The 20,758-nt window shown below is 42.0% G+C and overlaps 1 protein-coding gene across 1 annotated transcript in view; it reads left to right on the top strand.

Moving 5' to 3' along the window:
* LOC103769160 (chromosome unknown open reading frame, human C10orf76) overlaps positions 1-20,758 on the top strand; it is a 117,699-nt gene that overhangs the window by 24,545 nt on the left and 72,396 nt on the right. The window contains exons 15-19 of the mRNA XM_008936336.1: positions 2,145-2,203; positions 3,566-3,631; positions 5,058-5,127; positions 6,634-6,694; positions 9,505-9,593. Coding sequence (XP_008934584.1) covers positions 2,145-2,203; positions 3,566-3,631; positions 5,058-5,127; positions 6,634-6,694; positions 9,505-9,593 — 345 coding nt within the window. The remainder of the gene's footprint in view (positions 1-2,144; positions 2,204-3,565; positions 3,632-5,057; positions 5,128-6,633; positions 6,695-9,504; positions 9,594-20,758) is intronic.

The following is a 20,758-nucleotide window of genomic DNA, read 5'->3' as shown; positions in this document are numbered from 1 at the left end:
TATATTTTCATGATAGGTGGGGCACTGCCTGACTTTTCTTCTTGTTTAAGACCAAACATGGAACAGGCTGCCCAGGAAAGTGGTGGAGTGACCATCCCTGGAAGGAGAAACTTAAAAGACATGTAGGTGTGGTGCTTAGGGACATGTTTTAGTGGTGGACTTGGCAGTGCTGGGTTAACGGTTGGACTCGATTATCTTAAAAGTTTTTTCACAACCTAGGTGATTCTATGATTCTATGTGACACCAGTACAGAACCAAGAAAAGAGTGAATAACTCTAATTTACTGCATGTGTCTTAAGACAGGAGGGAACGCTTAGAGGGGAGACTGATTTGTTCCACACCCAGGACTAGACAGTTGTTTTGGTCCCGTCCCAGAGAGCATAATTTAATAGATTGCATTTGCTAGATCCTAGTCTTGTTTTCTCTCTTGTGTCACTCAGAGGCAGCTGCCTTGGGAGAAATAAGAACTCTGCATCATTTTTCCCATCTGTAAAATAGAGTTCATAGTGATACACCTTCCCATAGGAGGTGGTCTGCTTTGTTCCTTTAACAAAGGATGTTGTGAAAGTACTAACTGCTTGTGTGGCTGCCCTGTAGCAGCTGAAAATGGCATAATGGTCACAACACATTGGCTGAAGGCAGAGCACTTGGTCTGAAACAAGAGCCTTTACAGCATGATCCCCAGAGAGAGAAGTGGTAGCAGTGCCTACAAAAATATATAGGGAGGCCTTACAATTGGAAAATAACAAGATTCCAGTGTATCAGAGTTCTTTGAGGCCATTTCTCCTTATTTGCTGGAGTAGAAGACTTTTCACTTAAGCATTTTAGTTGAGTTAAGGAGACAGAGGAGAGACTTTTAACTCTCCCATTCCTTGGTGCAGCAAGATGAAATTGGCACACTTCAGGGCACATCTTCTTGTTAAATACCTGTCCCTCAGCAGTGTAGAAAAGAAAAGAGGCATTGGACTAGACAGAACAGCTAGCTAAGCTCATTCTATCCATTTTTATAGATTACAATAACTAAACACTAACTAACAAAGTGTTTGTAAAAGTGACCTTCAAAGATGCAAGGAGTTTGGCTAATGCTGTCTTCTGATTTATATGAAGTGATCTGACTGTTTCAGATTTCCCTCTCCTCCAAATCTGATTCCAAGGCTCTTATGCTTTAGAGAAGCTGCTGGAGGTCTCAGGAATGTACAGTTTTAAGCCTCCTCATTATTTACTTGTAAGCATGTTGTTGTTGGTTTTTTTTGTTTGTTTGTTTGTTTTTGTGGGTGTGTGGTGTGAGTGGTTTGTTTTTTAGAACAAAGATTTTAAAATGAGCTTGACTGGACAGTGCTATGAAAAACCTGATTTTACCTGGCCCTGCTTTGAGCAAGGATTGGACAAGAGGTTTCTTCCATCCTAAGTTACTCTAAGACTGTAGGTATCTTGGTTTTATGGTATTTCAGGGTTAAAACTGAGAGAGAAGAATTTTAAATAATCCAAATAAAAACTGCATTCTTCTGCCTTAGTCTCTCTCCAGGAGTCTTTCAGCCCTCCAATTGTCATTCAGGGCAAAAGCTGCTTGCAGCTGTAAGATGAATAACAAGTTGCAGAACACAATCAGGGTGGAACTCCTTTGGCTTAAAATGCTAAGTCTTTGCAGGCTTCCTTCTTTCATGGTTTTGCACAGAGCAAAGTAGGTCATTTGTCTCAATATTGGGGTTAAAACTCAGGCCTTTGAGCATAGTGTCAGGAGTCATTCTGCTACACTTGTGCTATGACTCTACCAATGCAAAGGTGTTTTTTTATTTTTTTTATTTTAATCTTGTCTAAGATAGGGAAAAGTGTTTGTACTGTGACAGAAAGACTAGGCCCAGTATTTAGAATATCTCTGGAAGTAAAACTGAATGAGACAAGCCCTACTGATAATTGGAGGTTCAAGTCAGAAACTGTTATTGGCACAGACTGGTGACAAATTGATGTGATGTAGTGGTCAGGCTGGAGGGTGAGTGTTTAATGGGAGTAGCTAGACTATTAGCTATCATGGAGGAAGCAGGGGCATGAAGGAGCTCCAAGGCTGTTCCTGCAACAGCTATCTCGCTCTTCAGCTTTGCTAGGCTTGGTGGCTCATAGAGGACTTGTTTTTTCCTTCTTTGCAGACGAGCACCGGCTACACAGTGGGAAGCTGTGTCTGATTATCCTGACGTGCATAGCAGAGGTAGGTTTCTTGTGTGAAACTGTTCAGCAGATGGTGTGTTACACAGCTTTATCTGCATGCACATCCCCTGCTCCTGTTGAGCTGGAGCTGAAGATCTGCAGTGGTACTGAGTAGCGAGGACCTCGGGCACTTAATGTTTTGCTAATAAATCTCATGCAGTACTGCTAAAATCGACTTGAAACTTGAAAATTGGATCATCTTATTTGAGTTAGCCAGCTCCCAGGGATGAAGAGAGAAAAGAGTGAACCTAAGTCTTTTCTCTCTTAACTATTGAGTAACCTTGTGGTGTGGCTTTTAGATGAGAAATGTGCTAGTGGCTTTCAGCTCTATGCTGTTTATGGTAAACATGGGCAATGCCATATCCTTCCTTCCTAAGAAGGATGGAAATCTGAAAGAAAACCATATGGCTGTAGGTCCTTACAAGCTAGACGAGTGGTAGTATGGTGAGAAAGTATCACAGAACTGTGTCAACCGTCCTAGCTGAATGTGGTCTTATCTCATGGGAAGTATGTACTCATGGCTAAACTAATATCCTGGATGGTGATTGAATTTGGGTGGCATTTGCATTTTGCTTGCTTGCAGGTAAAGACCTTTCATTCTTAAAAAAGAATAAAAGGCAGTGATGTTGATAGCCAGTGTAAGGGTTCTGAAGTAAAGTTTCTTCAGGGCGCAGCCTCAGAGTTAATCATCTGCATTTCAGTTGTTTATAATTAAATGTTTTTAGCACATAAATTCTTCAGGTAGTTGCATAGATAATACAAGTTAAAAAAATCTGTTTCTTCATAGTGAAGGCATGTTTTGGTCCTGATATTAAAGGGAGGGTATATTTACTACCCAGGCTGGCCGTGCCTTGCCTGGAGGAGTCACTTTGATTTAGAGCTGGCGTTGGATGAGCTTTGCCTGAGGGGAGGGACAGCTGATAAACCTACCTGCCAGTACTGCAGTACCTTCTAGCATGTGTCTATCAAAATGCCAATATAAACCTTTGTCCACATAGTCACAGGAACTTGAATGCTGGAGAACCACCTCGTGTGCTGTACAGCACTTACTAAACTCTTCACGGTGTGGTGTGTACAGTCCAGAGTTTTGATGAGCAGAGGAGGAGCATGGAAAATAAACTGCTAATAAAACAAGCAGTAGTACAAACTGTAATTGAAGTGGAACTGGGATCAGGAGAGATATACTTTTGTGTGACTGGAGACATGGGTATGGATTATAAGGGGAGACAAGTTGCTTTCTAACCTTGTAGCTACATGTTGGGAGTTTTGCACTGAAACACACCTGATTTGACAGATAAATGGAAGATGTTGGGCACTTTGGTGGCTAATTATATCTCCTCCCTTTTCTTGCTCTTTTCAATAGGATCAGTATGCTAATGCTTTTCTCCATGATGATAACATGAATTTTCGAGTAAACCTTCACAGGATGGTGAGTCTTTTCATAAGAATCATCATAGAATGGTTTGAGTTGGAAGGGATCTTAAAGATATCAAGTTCCAAACCCCCTGCCATGGGCAAGGACACCTTCCACTAGGCCAGGTTGCTCAAAGACCCATCCAGCCTAGTCTTGGAACACATCCAGTGTTGGGGTACAATACAACCTCCCTGGGCAACCTGTTCCAGTGATTCACCACCCTAATAGTGAAAAACTTCTTCCTAATTTCTAATCTAAACCTGCCCTCTTCCAGTTTAAAGCCGTTACCTCTTGTCCTACCACTACAAGACCTCCTAAAAAGTCCTTCCCCAGCTTTCTTATATGTCCCCTTTTCCTCCAGATGATCTGTTTTCTCTTTGGAATGAGGACACAGGATTTGAGATCCTGTATGTTGAAAACTGTGTCACAGATATCTAACCTAGACTGCTAAGGCATATAGAAATGCTGTGAGAAATGCAGTAGTTGGGGAATGATTTTGAAACTGCTCTCAGAATGTCACACTCCTTCAAAGAACAAAGAGCAGGTTGCCTTGTTGGTGAAGCCCTGTGTAGCTGAGGAGGAGCTGTACGTTATGAAGTCTCTGAGGAAATCGATGGCAGAGAGAATGTTCTGCCTTAATCTTCAGCAATCATTATGTGATTTATTAATAGCCAGCTGCAGTTACACTGAGTGCTCTAATTTGGCTTATGCTTCATCCTGATTGGGCTGACACACCTTCGGGGGGGAAGGTTTTCCAGAGAATTTTCCTATAGTCATCTGTGGAGGAAGTGTCTTTACGTGGCTTGTGAAGCTCTGTAGTTACAAGTAACTTGGTTAACTTAACTTGATGCATTCTGTCTTTGTGGTACTGACAAGTTCCACCTCATATGACTGTGAAGCAGCACTTGAAAGTGTCACTAGTCCAGGACAGTAAAAACCATCTTAATAGTGAGCATACTGTGAAGATGTTAATCATTCCCACCTAACAACAAACTTGCCATTCAGTTCACCTTTCTGGTCAGTTACAATAAAACCCAAAGCCATTTAATACTGCACACGCTGTTAAGAATGTGGATCAGTCTCCTGGGCCAGGAGCAAATCAATATGTTAACCGAGGGGGAGGAATTATTGTGTGTTGTGTGGTTGTTATTTTTTAATTATTATTATTTTCCCTGTCTTCCCCTACCCTCATCCTGGTTATGTAACAGTACCATCCACTTACACAGCTAGAAAAACAAAACCCCAGTGGTCAGCACACTGAGAAATAGGCACAAATTTGCTCCAGACATGGCCTTTAGGTTTAGCATAGGTGAGATAGCAGTTGGAGAAAAAGACAAAGGGAAGCCTGTGCTGATGGTACTATTTGCATTAAAAATACAGTAATACTCAGAATGCCACTTTGGGCTTCTGCTGACATCTTTTCATCTTTGTGTGTTTGAAGCCAATGAGGCATAGGAAGAAAGCAGCAGACAAGAACCTGCCCTGTCGCCCGCTGGTGTGTGCGGTGCTTGGTGAGTATTGTCAGAGTACCTGTGTGCTCTTGTGGCCTTCCACTTGGGCTTCCCAGAGCATCTTTTCTTCTGCAATAGAAATACTTTGAGCTTTGTGGATTAAGAGGAGGGGTGAATGGACTTTAAAAGAAGGGCAGTTATGTACTAAAGGTATTTCCAGCAATGGACCACTCATCTCCATACCTGGCTACCTCACAGAGAAATTAAATCCGAGATTGCTGTTCTGTAGCAGGAAATCCTATATACATTTACAGTAAGTTTTGCAGAAGCCTGTTGGCCCCTTGTATCTGAATAACTAACAATAGGGAAAGCAGCTGATAAATAAATTCAGTTTTACGTGAGTGTAATAACAGTTGGTGATTGTACTTTCTAGATGATATAATGAGGGCAAACCTACAAAGGACAGATGTTTGTTGAGGGAAGGTATTTTTTTGGCATTTAGCCTTTTCTGAGGGGGAAAAAAAAAAAAGGAATGTCAGTAGCTAAGGTTGTTTGTGCATGTGGGTATGGAGGCTCAATTGAAAACTTTTCATGCAGTGTATGACTACATTCTGACACTGCTGTGAAGGCCAAAAGCATAAATGGGTGCAGAAATGGATAGGGCCTGAATGACTCTTGAACCTGATGATATGGAAACAGTCTCAGACTCCAGCATTTTCAAACAGGTGATTGTTGAAGCTAAAACACAACAGCTGCATGCAGAGTCTTTCTAGGCATCAGCTTGCATGCACTCTTTCACTAGGGTGTTTTTAGTCAATGTTCAGTTGTATTGCTGGGCTGTTAGTACCCTAGGAGGTTACATCTCATAATTTTTACCACTGTCATAGGTTAAGCATTTTATACTGAAGTTGTATTGGGCAGAGAACACACACACATTCAGTTAGTGTTTATTAGCTGAACTGTAGTAACTTATCTCTTTCAATTTTATTTCTGTACTCTTTGCCTCTTATCCTCACACTGGGAACCCTTAAATGTTAGAGATGTTCTTTCTGCCTCTTTTTCTTTTTTCCCCTTGATGAGCCTTAAGCAGAAGCTTAGTCTGTGTTAAGATCAGACAATTTATTTTAAGGAAAAATAAGTGTTCTCTACAATGTCTTCTCTCTAGGTTGTGCATTGTTTCTGGTAAGAATGATTTTCTAAAATGTGCTTCTCAATGGAATTTTCCTTTACTGACAGGGTTTGAAATATGAGAGTAATTCTAAGCATCAGAATTTGTGGTGTATTCTTTGACTAATAGTGGGGGAAAGCATATGGGGAAGCAGAACCTCAAATAAAATTACATTAGGTGCCCTCAGTTTCCAGTAGGATATTTTTTTGTTTGTTTGTTTTTTAAATTCCAGAGGATGTGTAGTTCTCTTTAAAACAAATAAACAAAACACGGGGTAATTTCTCTCATCTAAACAGGACTATTGTCTGGTAGAGGTAGGTAGGTGGGGTAGTTTGACTTCTGTGCTGTCTTAACTGTAGCTAGCTCAATACTTACTTTATAATTTTCTTTTCTGTTAGATTTGATGGTGGAGTTCATTGTCACACACATGATGAAAGAATTTCCTATGGATCTCTATGTGTAAGTGTCTGTGGGGTGACTTGTGATTTTGTTTGAATTTGGGTGGCATTCTAGTCATAGAGAAATCTTTTAGCTGAAATAACACTTTGTGGCTGGTGGGGAGCAGGATGGCTTTTTGTGAACTCTCCCAGCAACTTTTTCTACTTCTGAAATGCTCTGTGTGCCAGAAAATTGAAAGCAAAATAAATTTCCACCTTTCAGACCAATTTCCTGATCTACTTGATCAAATACAAAGAGCTTTTCAATCTTAAAGAAATTTCATAATAACAGTCATTGCAAAATTCCCTACTTCCAGAAGCTGAATCTTGGTCTAGAAACTGAAAAGACAGTTTTGCAAAACCAAGGACTACTGGTGTGAGGCCTGGAAGGCAATGGGAGAGAGTGGGAGAGAGGTTTAAGCCTGAAATAGGCTGCTAGGCACCAAGGGGTAAATCTCAGCAGTGGGGAAAAGGAGAGAAGAGTACAGGGCTATGCAGGAGCACTCCATGTGTCCCAGGAGGCCCCCTAGAATGCTTTGTTCTGCTTTAGCCTGGAGGGCAGAAATAGGATTTAGACAGATCATAAGCTTTGCTCTGACTGCTTGTACAGTACTGAATTTCCCCAAGGCCTGAACAGCACTATATTCTGTAGAAGAGATAAAGATACATAGGCTGCTTTCTCTTAAGGTAACTTTTCAGTATGTTCTGATTTTGCCCAAATAACCCTGCAACTCCAGTGCCTTTGCAAGGGTTTTACAGTTCAATTATTAGTTTGTGAGAGATGTGTTTTTCAATGACAATTAGAGAATTAGTTGTGTGTGGGTGTAGCGCACTGGAGTTTTACAAGAAAGGTGTTGTGAAATGTTTGGGCTCATGAGTAAGGTGACATCTAGAAACCCTGTGAGAGTAAAAGTAATGAGCAGGAGCAACCATCAGTGGACATCTGTATCCATTCATTTTGGCATGTTTATGCAGTCCTTTCACTACCCTCCTGTCTGAAACCATCCCATAGCAGACGCAGTTATTGCAGACAAAGTGGGTGTTCTGAATGCACAAAGAGTGTCATACTTCTCTGCAATGCATTTTAAAGGTGACAGTATGAAGCTGCTCAAAGGAGGGCATATTTTAAAAGAGAAATCCAGGTTGCTTTGACCAAGGGTGTTTTTTTATGTTCACTATGTGTGTTATGCACCCTCAGCACAAAGCTAAAAAGCAAGGGCGTCCCACCACAGTGGGTAACTTCGTAACTAGTTTCCTAACTGAAGCAGTGTGTTTTGGGAGTCTGTAGGCTGGTAGCTGGTGCTTTAGCTCCTTAGGCAGGGGTGCTAGGACTGTTGTGCCCCTCCTCATCCTTCCATGCTTTGATTTCACCTAGAAAGCTTTATGCTACTCTGTACAACCACAGGGCCTCAATACTGAGATGTGTGCAGAATATTTTGCCTTAACAGCTACTGTAATGATAAAAAAAATACTTTAGCCATTGCCAGATTCTCTCTGGTCAGTTCCTTAAATAGGTTTTTTGCAGAGGCCAACTTGAATCTTACAACCAAGCAGATACATAGGTGGAGAGGTACTGGGCATTGTCTGGCATGAGTAATATCAGAAGTAGCAGATCTGTCCCCAGAGTGATTGCTGTTCCTTCTCTGAAGACAGCTGTCTGTACCCTAGCAGGTTTGCTGGCTTTTCTTGGTTGAATTTATGAGAATCCAATCTGAAATACAGCAGTTAATGTGATATTTGGCTGTTATAAATAGTTTTACCTTTAGTAATCTAAAGCTAGTTTCAGTCTTTACCCCATTAGGGTATTTTTAGGATCATCTTAGGGCCTAAAAAGAATGATGTATGCCTTCTGCATATTATTTCTATAAGGCTTTTTAAAGCATTATTTTGAATTCTTCACCCCGTTTTGAGTAACTTCAATGCAAGTTTTAAAAATTTGATATTTCTGTCTTTGTCTGTGTAGTGTCTTTCAGTAGAGTCTTTTCAGAGAGTGGTGTGGTTTTGTTTTTTTTTTTTTTAATATCAGTAACTAAAAATACCTAGGTCTAACAAATTCGAATTTGTATATATTTTCTATCTTGTCCTCCAATGATAGCTAGTGCTAGAAAATGTACTCATTGTCTTCATTTAGTTCTGACTTTATTTGTGAAGAATGTGCACCTGTGAGTTTGTATGAACACCAGATACTCTAGAGACCAACGGGATTTGGAGACCTCAAGTATACTAGCTGTGTGTTCGGGGGTTTCAGAACTTACAGGTGAATTCGTTTGTCATTCCAAAGCTCATACTTAAATTATTTGTTTAAGGAGGCTGAAATATTTGACAGAAATTTTTTTTATATATACTTAAATATATAATGAGTCAGTCAAGCTAAAAATCTTGCAGGTTCTTTGACTGTCATTTGCTTTAGCCTAATCATTTGGGCCAAAGAAAGCGAAAAGCTCCACTATGTCCAGATTTTACAAAATTTGAGTGCTGTACCTCATGATATGGAGTCTGCAAGTTAAGTAACTCCTTTTGTGGAGCTTAGGAGGCCTTCAGCTAAGGGCAGCAAAGAGTGGAAAGTATTATCTAAATATAAACAACTTGCATTTGTAGTCAGTCTAGCCATGCTGAGCTTAAACTGGCATACAGGCCCCTTTTGTTGTCGTGTGTGGTTCTTTCTTGCGGGTTTTGCTTCTCTCTTGGAGCCTAAAACAATGAGCCACATCCTCTTCTAGTGGGCCATGAATTTACTTATTTTTCTGTTTCTGATTTCAGGGACATTTCCAGGTTTGATGTGGAATTGCTGGGAAATGCAGTGTAACAAATCCTTTACCTTTTCTTTTCCAGGCGGTGCATTCAGATTGTGCATAAGTTGCTTTGCTACCAGAAGAAATGCAGAGTGAGGCTTCATTACACCTGGAGGGAGCTCTGGTCAGGTACTTTTTCTCTGCAGAGACAGTCAAATATGAAAAGCCCAGAGTGGGTGGCTGTTTAGAGGCCATGACTCCTTGTTCCATTGCTACAGAGTTAAACATCAAGCAACAATTCTGTTAAAGCATCTTTATTTTGCTTCTTAGTTGCAGTGTGCAAATCACCTCTTTTGGAAAGTCAGTTCATTATCATAATGGTAGCTAATTTACTTTCTTGTCTGGCCATGATCACCATGGTATCCAAATGCCTTTGTTTTTCTGTTCCATTACCTGAGTCCCTCTTCACCTGATTGGAGAAATGGAGTAATGTTTTATGCAGTGGTGATTGTCTCTTAGGTATTTGTGAATAGAAAGGAGATAGGATCTTGGGTAAAGAGAGGTGGACCTTGCTTCTCCCTTTTACTGTAAGAGATGGGTACACATAGAATAGTGTGTGCAGCTCCTTCTGAAGAGAGCAACCTAGAAATGTTAGTGGGAGGGAAGAGAGGATTTTTAACTCTGACCTTTGCATTGATGATAGATACTCTGGTTCATGCCACTGGTATCTCAAGATAGATAAGTATTATGGGATTTGACTCATAATCTAGCAGACATAGCTTTGTTGGAGTGTTTTATGATGCAGTCATTGTGTGGGAGGTCTGAGGAAGGGGGTAGCAGAATGGATGATGACACCTAACAGATGACTTTTGTGGATATGGTGTGTGGTTCTATTCTTACCTTGCAAGCAGTGAAGTAGCTCAGCTAGGAATGTACAGTTAATCCCCTAGCTGTTGTGGCTTAGACAAGAGATTTATGAAAATTCAAGGGAACGTGGTCCTAATTGTGTATTCCTGGAGCTGTCCTTGAGACCTGGGATCAGTGACTTGGCTGGTGTAATGCAACTCCCATCAGAAATCTGATGGAGGATGGCTTTTGAAGAAGGTAGTGATGAGTGGCTTGTGAAGCTGTTCTCAGTTAACACTGAGTACTTCCCTTCAGTAGCTTTGCACAGCTGAGTGTTGGTACAGAGAAATGAACCAACAATCTGAGTCACTTTCAGTTATTAGATTTTTGCCTTGTGTGACACGTCGCCCATTCAGACTTTGTAATTATTCCTGTAGAAGGTGAAGTGGGTGCCCCTAATTAAGGGATTAGTGATTTCTTCTCAGTTTTCTTCCAAACAGAGCCCCTAGAGGCATGGCTGCAGTGTAGTGCTGGCTCAGGAGAAGAGTGTATACAATCGGGATGTCTATTGTGAATAAAACCTGCATCTAACAGCATGTGTGATACCTTCTTGGCAGTTACTGGTGAACCAAATCCATTCCTGTTTGGCCAGGCTGAGCTGAGTCTTGCACTGATGGTAATGGAGTCTCAAATATGCTGCCTTTTGCCTGAAGATACTGTTTGATAGTTCAGAGAGCACACTCGTAGGCATCTGTCAATTCTTAAATTTACCTGTTTTGGCAAGGGGGAATAAAAATTCTTGATACACCCTGAGATTCAGTGTCTTGGGGTGTTCTTGTTAGCTGTTGATAATTAGCTGATGTTTGCGTAGTGCATCCAAAATACAAAGTGCCTCAGCAGTGCTGCACATACTTCAGAAGTAAAGCAGTAAAGTAAAAAACACTCAGACTAGTCAGGGTTCTGTGAAGGACCTGGACATCTGCTCATGTTATGTAGCTGAAGAGCCCCATGCTTACTCTAGATTTCTGTGTGTTTAGGGAGATACTCTTATGTGGGAGTAAATTACAGTAGGCATGTTTTGAATTTTTTTCCTTAAAGGATGTTGAGGAGTTTCTTCAGTAGTACTAGGTGATTTATACAGGCTCTGGGTTGAATGGTATGTGCACCTCTAAAAGGACATTTCCTGGCTGCTCTGTGTATTTCTAGAGTGCTGTGTGTGGCAGACTAAATGCTAAATGTCAGCCCTGTCTTGATAGATCATCTTGTAATTAAGTCTTATCTCTGTCAAAGCTGCTCTTTGATTACTTGGAATGCTTCTGTCTTTAGTGTGAAAGAATGGCTATTTCTCTGGTCTTGATACATCTGACAGATGATTCCAAACCAGACCACAGGGACTTTTCTGCCCTTTTTGGGAGACTATTCCTCTTTGGGCTTTTAGTTTGGATCGAAGAATTAGTTATCATTGCTGGATGAACAGCTGAAAGGGAGCAGCTGTTCACTGTGAGGTCTGAGATCCCAGCTTGCCCCATCAGGTGTACTTTACAGAAGGTCTTCAAGCCCACGCTTGTCTTCTTGAATGACAAGGTGTGTGATGACTGAAACAGTGTCCCTGTTATGCAGCATGGATAATAGCAATGGAAGCCCCCCAACAGAGCGGAGTGGAAGAAAGAGGTTAGAGGGAATTGATGTAAGGAAGTGCTGAAAGAAAGGGAGGGAATTCTACTTGACACGTAAAAGGAGGAGAGTTGTTTCAGGCAGAAGATTGAGTGGGACAAGAAGACAAAGGGAATACTGTGGGGTAGGTAGTCAGTATAGGGTGCAGAGGAACTGAGATAAAGGCTGTAGGTGGAAGCATTAGCAATGTATGGGGCCTTCTCTTCACTTGCTGGTTCTAATGTTAGCTCAGCTCTAATTAAGGAAAGCCACTCATGTCATGTGATGGATGGATAGATGCTCTTCCTGTGTGGGTGCTTTGTCTTCAGTATGGAAGGGCAGCAGCACTTTGAGAAAGTTTCTGCATTTCCTTTTTTGATTTTAAGTTGCAATGACTGCAGAGAAAAGCAGTGGAGCCAGGTGTTTGGCATCTCTCAGGAGATTTGTGCTGATGAGACTTGGCAACTCGTCAGACTGTGCTGTCTGTGATACCTCATAGTTTTTCAGATACGCCACTATGTGGCACATTGCCTACATATAATCTTACTTCTGCTGGACTTCCTTTTTCCACATCTGAGCTTGAGGAAGATCAGTCTTGTTACTGAGTCTTAGCTTCCCTATTAGATTAATTCCTATTTAGTCAAGGGACGAGGACTGTGGCACCCAGTACAGTTTAAATCTCTAGCTGTGCTGGCCAGATGAACAAGAGTGTTTAGCTGACAGAGAACGATGCAGGAATTTGAGAGCTGGAAGCAGGACTGACAGAGAGGAAGATCTGTGGGTGGCAAAAGTAGTATATACAAGCTGGCTCTAGCTAAAAGTAGTGTGAAAATAGATACTAGATCACTACTGGAGTTAGGTTCTGGAGTATCCTAAAAAGAGTTCTGGAGAGCTAAAAGCAATTGTAATTTGATTAGCCTATGAAAACAATTACTAAGTGCAGTTACTAATGGGTGGACCAGACATTCAGATCTAGAGATTACTGTTGAACACAATTCCTCTTTAATAGACCCTTTCAGCAGATTATTAGCTTCATTTATCTGTGGTTGGTATGTGTCTCTTCCCTTTGAGAGCAGGAGAAAATCTTCAGGTTTTTCTTCTGTGCCAGTGTACCATTGCTGTGATTAGCCTGAAAATTTGGCCAAGGTCAGAAACCATAAGTGAATACGATTGTGTTGATCTGTTCCCTTACAGACATTTTGGCTGGTTGGAAGTCTCATGGACTGTTATTCCAAGTACTTTATACTTTTAAACACTCATCTATTGAATGCCAAGTGTATGTATTTTGTAGAGCTGATGAAACTTTACTCAGTAACAACCAGCTTCCTGCTCTCACAAGTAACATGTTATGCCTAGTGGTTTTGACTTTGCTGGTCATAAAGGTGGGATTTTGTTTTTAACTGTTGAACTCTTAGTAGTTTGTGCAGCACTTGAGTGATGGAAGGTGCTATATATGTTGTTGTTGTCAAGCATGTATAAGCTATGCCAAAAGAATTTTCATGAGTCATTTAAGCTTTTTATATAAAAAGACCTCATTTCTTCAACTCCTCCCACCTCAAAATTAGTAATGCTTGAGCAATTCACTCTGAGCTTAGGGGATGCAGGTAACTTCTTTGCAGTTGCTATGGTTTGCTTCAATCAAAAGCCATGTTTAAAGAAAGAGAAAAGTAATTTTAATATAGACTTATAACAGCAAGAGTAGATAATAAAAATTAAATGGTCAGATAGCTATTTATTAAGGCAGTTGAATGCAAATAGGATTAAAAATTAACTTTGTCATGAAGCGTTGAAGATCAGTTTCCAAATTTTTGTCATGTAAGGGCTACAATTTCTTATTTTGTAGCTTAGATAATTTGATAGATGCCAAATGCCCTATTAAAATGAAGTTGCTTCAAATGTGTAGCACTGTGAAGTTATTTTTTCTCCATTTTTATTTTAGGAGTATCAAAGCAGACTTTTGCAATGCCATTGGACAAAATATACTTTTTTCCTTTTTGTAGACTCCTTGGATATCTTTGACAGTTTCTGTATTTCTTTCAAAATCTTCTTGGGTGAATACTAAAGAGGTGAAAGGTTCCTCTGTGGAACATTTTGAAATAAAGAAGCAACATTTTGTGGGGGAGGAAAAAAACCACTTTCAATATTTATAATACACCCTTATATAGTCCATGTTTTAAGGTGGCATTGTTTGGCCGCTTGCACTTTGCTTTGTTATTTCTCTGGCTGAAATATTGCTACTGGTACTGTTTGTTGCTTGTGACATTTCTGGTTCTCCAGCTGTTGATCAGGTCTGCTTCAGCCCTCTGATTTGTGTTGCTGAACAGATTGGAAATCAGGTGATGTCACATCTCCCCTTCGTGTCTAATCCTCCTGTCACTGTCGTGTTCTGCAGCAGCTACCTGGCGAGGGAAGCTGGTCTTCTTGCAGCTTTTCTGAAGACAGGGTTCATATACTGGCATACCAAGCAGCCTAGCTCACTGGGAAAATGCCTGATCACACAGCATCACATGAGTTTGAAAGGCTGCAGAGCTGCTTGGCCAGTTACAAAGTGACTTAAAGATTTTAGGGAAAAGAATTAAAGACCTAAAATTTGACCTTCTGGCAAGCTTGAAGAATGTCTCACGTGGCTTTAAAACATGCTATCCAGGTTCAAAATCCAACAGCACTGCCTTCTGCTGGCCTCAGAAGTTTTTAAGAATTCAGAGGAAGCAGTCATGGCCAAAGCTGATGGTATAGTAAGGCTACTGTGGTAACTTCTGTGCAGTCAAGAGTTCTATAATACAGTGACACAGAAAGAAATGTCTTTAAGCTGTGAACGATATTGGAAGCATAAGATAATGGTCCCTTCAGCACAACATCTTCAAAGGTAACTAATAAAGGTCATGTGTAGGGATAGGGTAGAAGGAACAGGAGCTTGGGTGTTAAGCGTAAAGCACTTTCATGAAATGTAGGGTGAGTACAAAGAAGGTCTGTTTGTCATTGTTAAAAAGTTCTACTTGAACATATTGTTTTGGAAAAAAAGTCATTATTAATGACAGTTGACTTTTCATATGCCTTCCAGCAGAAATGCTTTCTGACATCACTGCACTGCTTGTACACTATAAAGGGAACTATAGTACAAGTCCTGAGGTGTTAACACCTTTGTAGGTAAACGTTCTACCTAATGCAAGCTTTACCTGCTGCTTACCCTCTCATTTCTGCATGCCTTTTGATAGTGGGAGGCTGGCCTGACTTTTCAGAGCTGCACATGGGAATGTCCATGCGATTGAGAGCTCCCTGCCATGTGCCATGAAGGAGATTTGGGATCCCATGAGTTGTTTGCGTACAAGGAGGTGCTGGCTTTTTAATGAGTGCCACCTTGCTGAGGAGTGAGGCTGGAAAAGGGGAAGGATGAGCCCCCTCTGCAGTTCCCAGTGGTAGTTCAGTGGGAGCACCAGGAGCTGAGGGAGGAAGAGGCGAGAACAGTGTCCAGGCTGGTGAAAGGTGAGCTGCTGAGCAGCTGCAGCAGGACTGGGAGTTCTGAGTTGATGGATTGGGTAGGTCTTGGAGCCAGAGGGGATCTCAACCTGGGAGAATGGAGAGCCCAAGATTAATTAGAGGTGAGAGTGTGTTAGGAGGTATAGGAGGGTCTGGGTAGGATGAGCTTGGGGTTAGAGGGTTAAGGGAGGTGGAGGAGCGTTGCTGGATAAAAACCTTTGAATAATCTGGAAGGGGAGCTATTCAGCATTCTTAGCTCTCAGGGGTGGGACTAATTATCCTTTTTCCTGTTCTCTAATTCAAATGCCTTCCTGGGACCGTTCTTCAGTGTGGAAAACACAGGAATGAGAGCTAACATCTAGTGTGTATCCTAGGTATTTTTTTTCCAGTGCTTCTTAATGTATATTTGAGAGAGAAAAGGATGTTTTTTTTTTTTTTTGTCAGAATGATGTTCTGACTGTTGCAGCTGTGCTTGGGAGTTCTTTGTGTGCCAAGAAGGACAAGAATAGGTATTCAATGTCCTTCTTCTGTGGCAACTTACCTTTATTTGTAGACATGTGACTAGCAAGCTTTATCTCTGTTCCTTATCTTTGAAATGGAAAGAAAATAGATAATACTGGCCAACTGTTTAGTAGGAACAATGAGTAGGAGCCAATGGGTTCACAAGCAGTTGTGCTTATTGACTCTAGTGAAGTATTTTAGGGGGTGAAATAATTCTGCAAATCTTTGGGAAGAGTATAGTTTCTCACATGAACTAAAGGTGCAACTATTATGTGCCATGGAATAGGTCGTGGGAGGTGGCAGTCCTTAGAGTTGTCTCTTTTCTTTATTGATAGGAATAGTGGTGCTTGGTTGGGTGTGTGGCATTGTTGGCACAAGCTTGGTGCTGGAGTTCAGCTGTTAATCCTGTTAGCCATTTCAATTAATTTAGCAAAGAACTGAAATGGAAAGATAAATTTTGTTTGTGTTTTTGGTGTACGTTGTGGGTTGATAAACATTGATTTAATTTGTACTTCTGAGAGCACTCCTCATTGCTCCAAAGAAAACCCCAATCCCACCTTACAAAGCCCACTTACAAGCAGAAGACGTGAGGTTCTGAAGGAAGATTGACAATGTCTGCGTGTAGTCTTCTGCTGCCTTTCTCAACTGGTAGCCCAATTTCATGCTAACCTTTCCAGGTTACCTCCTTCACCCAAAGCTAAAAAAATTGTGGTAAGAGTGTACAGTCATTTGGTGAAATGTACTGGTATAAGTCTTGTAAGGAAGGTAGTGTAAGAAATTCAAAACCTCAGTGGCTTTTTTTTTGTGAAAGAGGATGTTCTAAATTCACTGCGTGGGGCATTTTTATAAAGCATCTGCTTTTACTTAAATTCTTAGCATTCTATTTCTTAATTGCAGTTGCCTTCACATTTTAATATTTTAATACTGATAAAGAGTTTGGCCTGGGTGCTAGTAGAGAGAAAAGGAATAATACAAGATCTGTATCTGTTATTGATCACCTGCTAAGATCAAGGGTGGGAATTCTTCATCAACAACACCTTGCTCAGACGAGCACAAAGGCATTTAATTTAAGCGGACAAATGTGTAGTTACCTTTTGGTCATCCTGCCTCAGCCTGGCAGGTCTCATCTGGATATGTTGCTCTGTCTGTCAAATTATTTTTTGCAACAAGGTAGCTAATACTGGAGCTGTTTGATTGTGAATCCCTAACAGTTTGCAGATCGTGATGACCTAGTGGAGATACTGTGATAATTTCTCCTGGGAAACGGTTCCATTGATGACAGAAGTGTTACAGTCAGAGCTGTTCACAGCCATTGTCTGCACGGAGGGGTTGCAGCATACTGAATGCAGTGATTTATCCCTGTCCCCTTTTGTTTTCAAGAAGCAGCACTCCTGGGTCCCTTACTTTGCTGCCTTTCTGAGTTCTCACACAATGTTTCTCCTCTTTCTCCAGATGCTCCTCCTTTTCTGTTTTAAAACCTCATGCAAAAATGTGCAACTTTAACTCCCAAGACTCCTATTTAATTAACAGTGTGAACCTGCACTGTCAGACAGAATAGAATTGAGCTCAACACTTCCCTTTCCTCTAAAGAGGAATTAAGCTTGTGGGTGTGTGCTTTTTTTTATTGTTTTTTAAGAAGAAAGCATATTGTTTGTCTGAGCTTAAGCTGAAGTTGGAAAATTTGGTTTCCTACTGCTTGCTGGGTTGCTATCAAGCAACACTGCTCTGGCATCAGCAATTAGCATTTCCATTAAGCTTGCAATTTTCATCCCACTGGTTGTGGTTAGGTTGGAACAACGAGTACCAGGGATGGGGACTATATACAGACAGTAAATGACTAGCAGTGAAGTGGCCTGACTGATCCTGGGAGCGATGGGCTACACCAGCATGTGCTCCAGCCCTCTGGCAAGCCGTTGTTTCTCATTAAGCATCCAGGCTGCTTTCACACTTACACCCTGAGGGTCGTGGGGAGGAGAGGGACCAGCTGTAGAGTGCTGAGATGCTGGTGATGGGGAGCCTGCCAAGAGCCTGCTGCTGTCTGCCACAGAGCTCTGGTGGCCAGGAGCAGAAATTGGGCAGTGCCTGTGGCAGCAAGCAGGGAGGCAGTGGTTAGAGGAGCCATCCAGCCAGGTGGGTGGGGTGCCAGCTGTGAGTAGGGGGCTCCCTCCCTATCAGAGCTGAGGGAAGGAGCTGAAGCATGTTGAATAGTGATGTTGACAGAGCTTTTATTGCTTCCCCTGCTCCCCTGAGAGGGTACTGCAACAACGGTGCAACAGTCTGGGTTCCTAACGCTTTGGCTGATTGACAGGAAGCTGCAAGTGCTGTCCCTGAGTAATTGGTTCACTTGTCCAAGGATGCTGGGAGAGTTTGTGCCTCGGGGGGTTCTGGTGCATTAGTTTGTAATAGCAATGTAACTATTTCTCAGACATGCTTCCTGTTCTTACTGCTCTATCTGGAAACCACCTCTGTTGGTTCTCTTCTGTCAAACCCTGCCTGTAGATATTCATCTCCTGCAGAGTTTGTTTTGATCACTGTTCTGCTGAACATCTGCCCATGCTGGCCAGGCCTGTGCCCTCCTAACACTTGGGTTATCCCAGTGTATCCTATTTGAGCCTTTTGCTTCCCTATTTCTGTATTTCTCTTCAGGTATAGCATTTATTACAGGTGATTACTCCATTCCAGGGTCTTTCCTTCTCCTCAAAACAGCACAGTGGGATATATGGTTATCCTAGCTTAGCCCTCGTGACTTCCTGGAATAGGAGAGTGGGCTGGTCCACGGTCATGGTATTGTCGTGTTCTCACAGTCTGTTATTTCCACACTGTGCTGTAGTTCCCCTTGTGTAAGGGGATCATGGTGAATTTTGGAATCTAGAAGAGCGTTGTGACAAAGCATTGTTTGGCCTATTACTTTGCAACAGGCATTTGATGTGGACCAGTTACAGGCAGAAATGTGGCCTTTGCTCTGACCAGGTACAGCTGGGGCTGCTATCATTGTCCTAGTTACACTCCTAGTGCTCTTGCAGACAGGATTTTACATTGGAGGAATTGAAGCTCAGAAAGATCAAAGTACTGCTTCCTGAGTACTCCTAGTTTCTGCTCCAGTTTCTTCTTCAGTCTGGTGCAGTAACCCTTATCAGATCTGCCTTTCCATGAGCTACGAGTGGCATGGACCTTGCGTTGAGAGTGTGTATATGTGAACAGACTGTAAGAGGTCCAGGGTGGTTACTGTGCTGCTGAAGCACTCACAGGCAGAGGATTTCACTGCAGCATGGAAGTGTTGCCCAGATGTCATTATCAGCTGCACTGTGGTGACATGTGGATGGGGATCCTCCTAAGGGGCTTGTGAGCTGAAACACTGAGAGGAGAACACTGAATATACTGTTGGTACAGTGGAAACTTGCAGAGGGAATGGGAAAATCACTGTTCTTCCTGTTGTGCCTTGAGAGCTAGAGAGTAGAAAGTGAGAGGATTTTAGCAGAGTACAGGATCCTGTTAATTGATGTTACACTGCAGTTGAGGAGCCCTCATATCTCTTTTTCTACCTTGCTCCTTTGTTGATGGCCATTATATGCACCATTAGAAGATTTTTGACCTGTAAGTGCAGCAGATGTGATAACAGAGGCCTCCATACTGTGCTCAACCCATCCAAGCTCTCACTGATGTGTGTCTTAGGGCTGTTCTCTTCTGCTCTGTTGTGCAATAGCACATCAGAGCCTTCTGATGTTCTTGGCAGAGTCTGTGCTACGTTCTGACTTGCCCAAGGGATGTGGTGCTACTCCTTTTTTTTCCCCTTTTCTCTGCTTAACCTACCTCCACGCTCCTGTGATCCAAACAGTGAACACTGGGACACTAAACAGAACAAAAACTTTGTGTGAATCCCAAATGTGCCGGGGCTGAATATATTTCTGTTTGAAACAAGGTGCAGAGGGAGAGAGCTAAGTCTGCTATGAGAGGAGAAATAAGGGAAGGAGGGTGTGAAGGGCATCTATCCAGAACAGGAATTACCTCCTTCCTGGTAGAACTGTAGAAGAGATTCTGGCTGCCCACAGTCTTCTTACAGAGGATTGGCTTGAAGAAGGACAGCAAATAACTGAGCAGGGGGGTGCTGTTGCTCCTCAGCTGACAGACCAGCCACAAGAGCTGATAAGGGAAAGTGCCTGTCCTCAAAAGCTGTTTGGTGGAGGAGCTAAGACCCTCTTTCACTGCAGTCATTTCAGTTTAAAAAGCAAGGAGGGTATCAGTAGAAGCTGGTGACGTCACTTTTCATCCTTTGGCTGTGATAATCTTTGGGAGAGAAAATTGCCTAAAAAAACGACCTGTATGTTTTACACCACTTTCACCTACAGCCAATCGTATGACTTCATGTACAAGTTAAGTGTCCACTCAACGCACTTTTCCACTTGGTTTTGAGGCTGCAAATGGAGGTGTTCAAGGCCGTGTTCTCTTGCTGATTTAAGAAGCATAGCCAGTGTGCTCAGCTCAGGTTATAAAATGAGAAGCATGCATGGAAATACTGATGGCTGCTGGTTTTGTTTAGTTACAGCCTCCTGCTTTTGTTGCTAAAGTTCTAGTGACACTATTGTACTGTGAAATTATGGATGTTGCAAGACTCACCGTAGTGGGTGTATTGTGTCCTGATAGGGGATGCCAAAGACAGGTGTCTTCAGAAGAAAAAGTCTCTAGACCCTGTTGCAAAAATGGTGCCCTTTTCCAGTTAACATTGAAATAGCTCGCATGCCCAAATCATCTGTCACTGCTAAATTCTAGAGCACAAACTGGGACAATGTGGTGGAGCCCAAGCAAGGGCCAAAGTTCTGCCTGGCTGCACAGCTGAGGGATCGAACGGCTCCTCCCATGGGGAAAAACACGGATAATTT

Source organism: Merops nubicus, unplaced genomic scaffold (assembly GCF_000691845.1).
Source record: "Merops nubicus isolate BGI_N331 unplaced genomic scaffold, ASM69184v1 scaffold36242, whole genome shotgun sequence".
Classification (NCBI taxonomy): domain Eukaryota; kingdom Metazoa; phylum Chordata; class Aves; order Coraciiformes; family Meropidae; genus Merops; species Merops nubicus.
The sequence above is the reverse complement of the archived record's forward strand: the minus strand, read 5'-3'. Positions and strand labels throughout refer to the sequence as shown.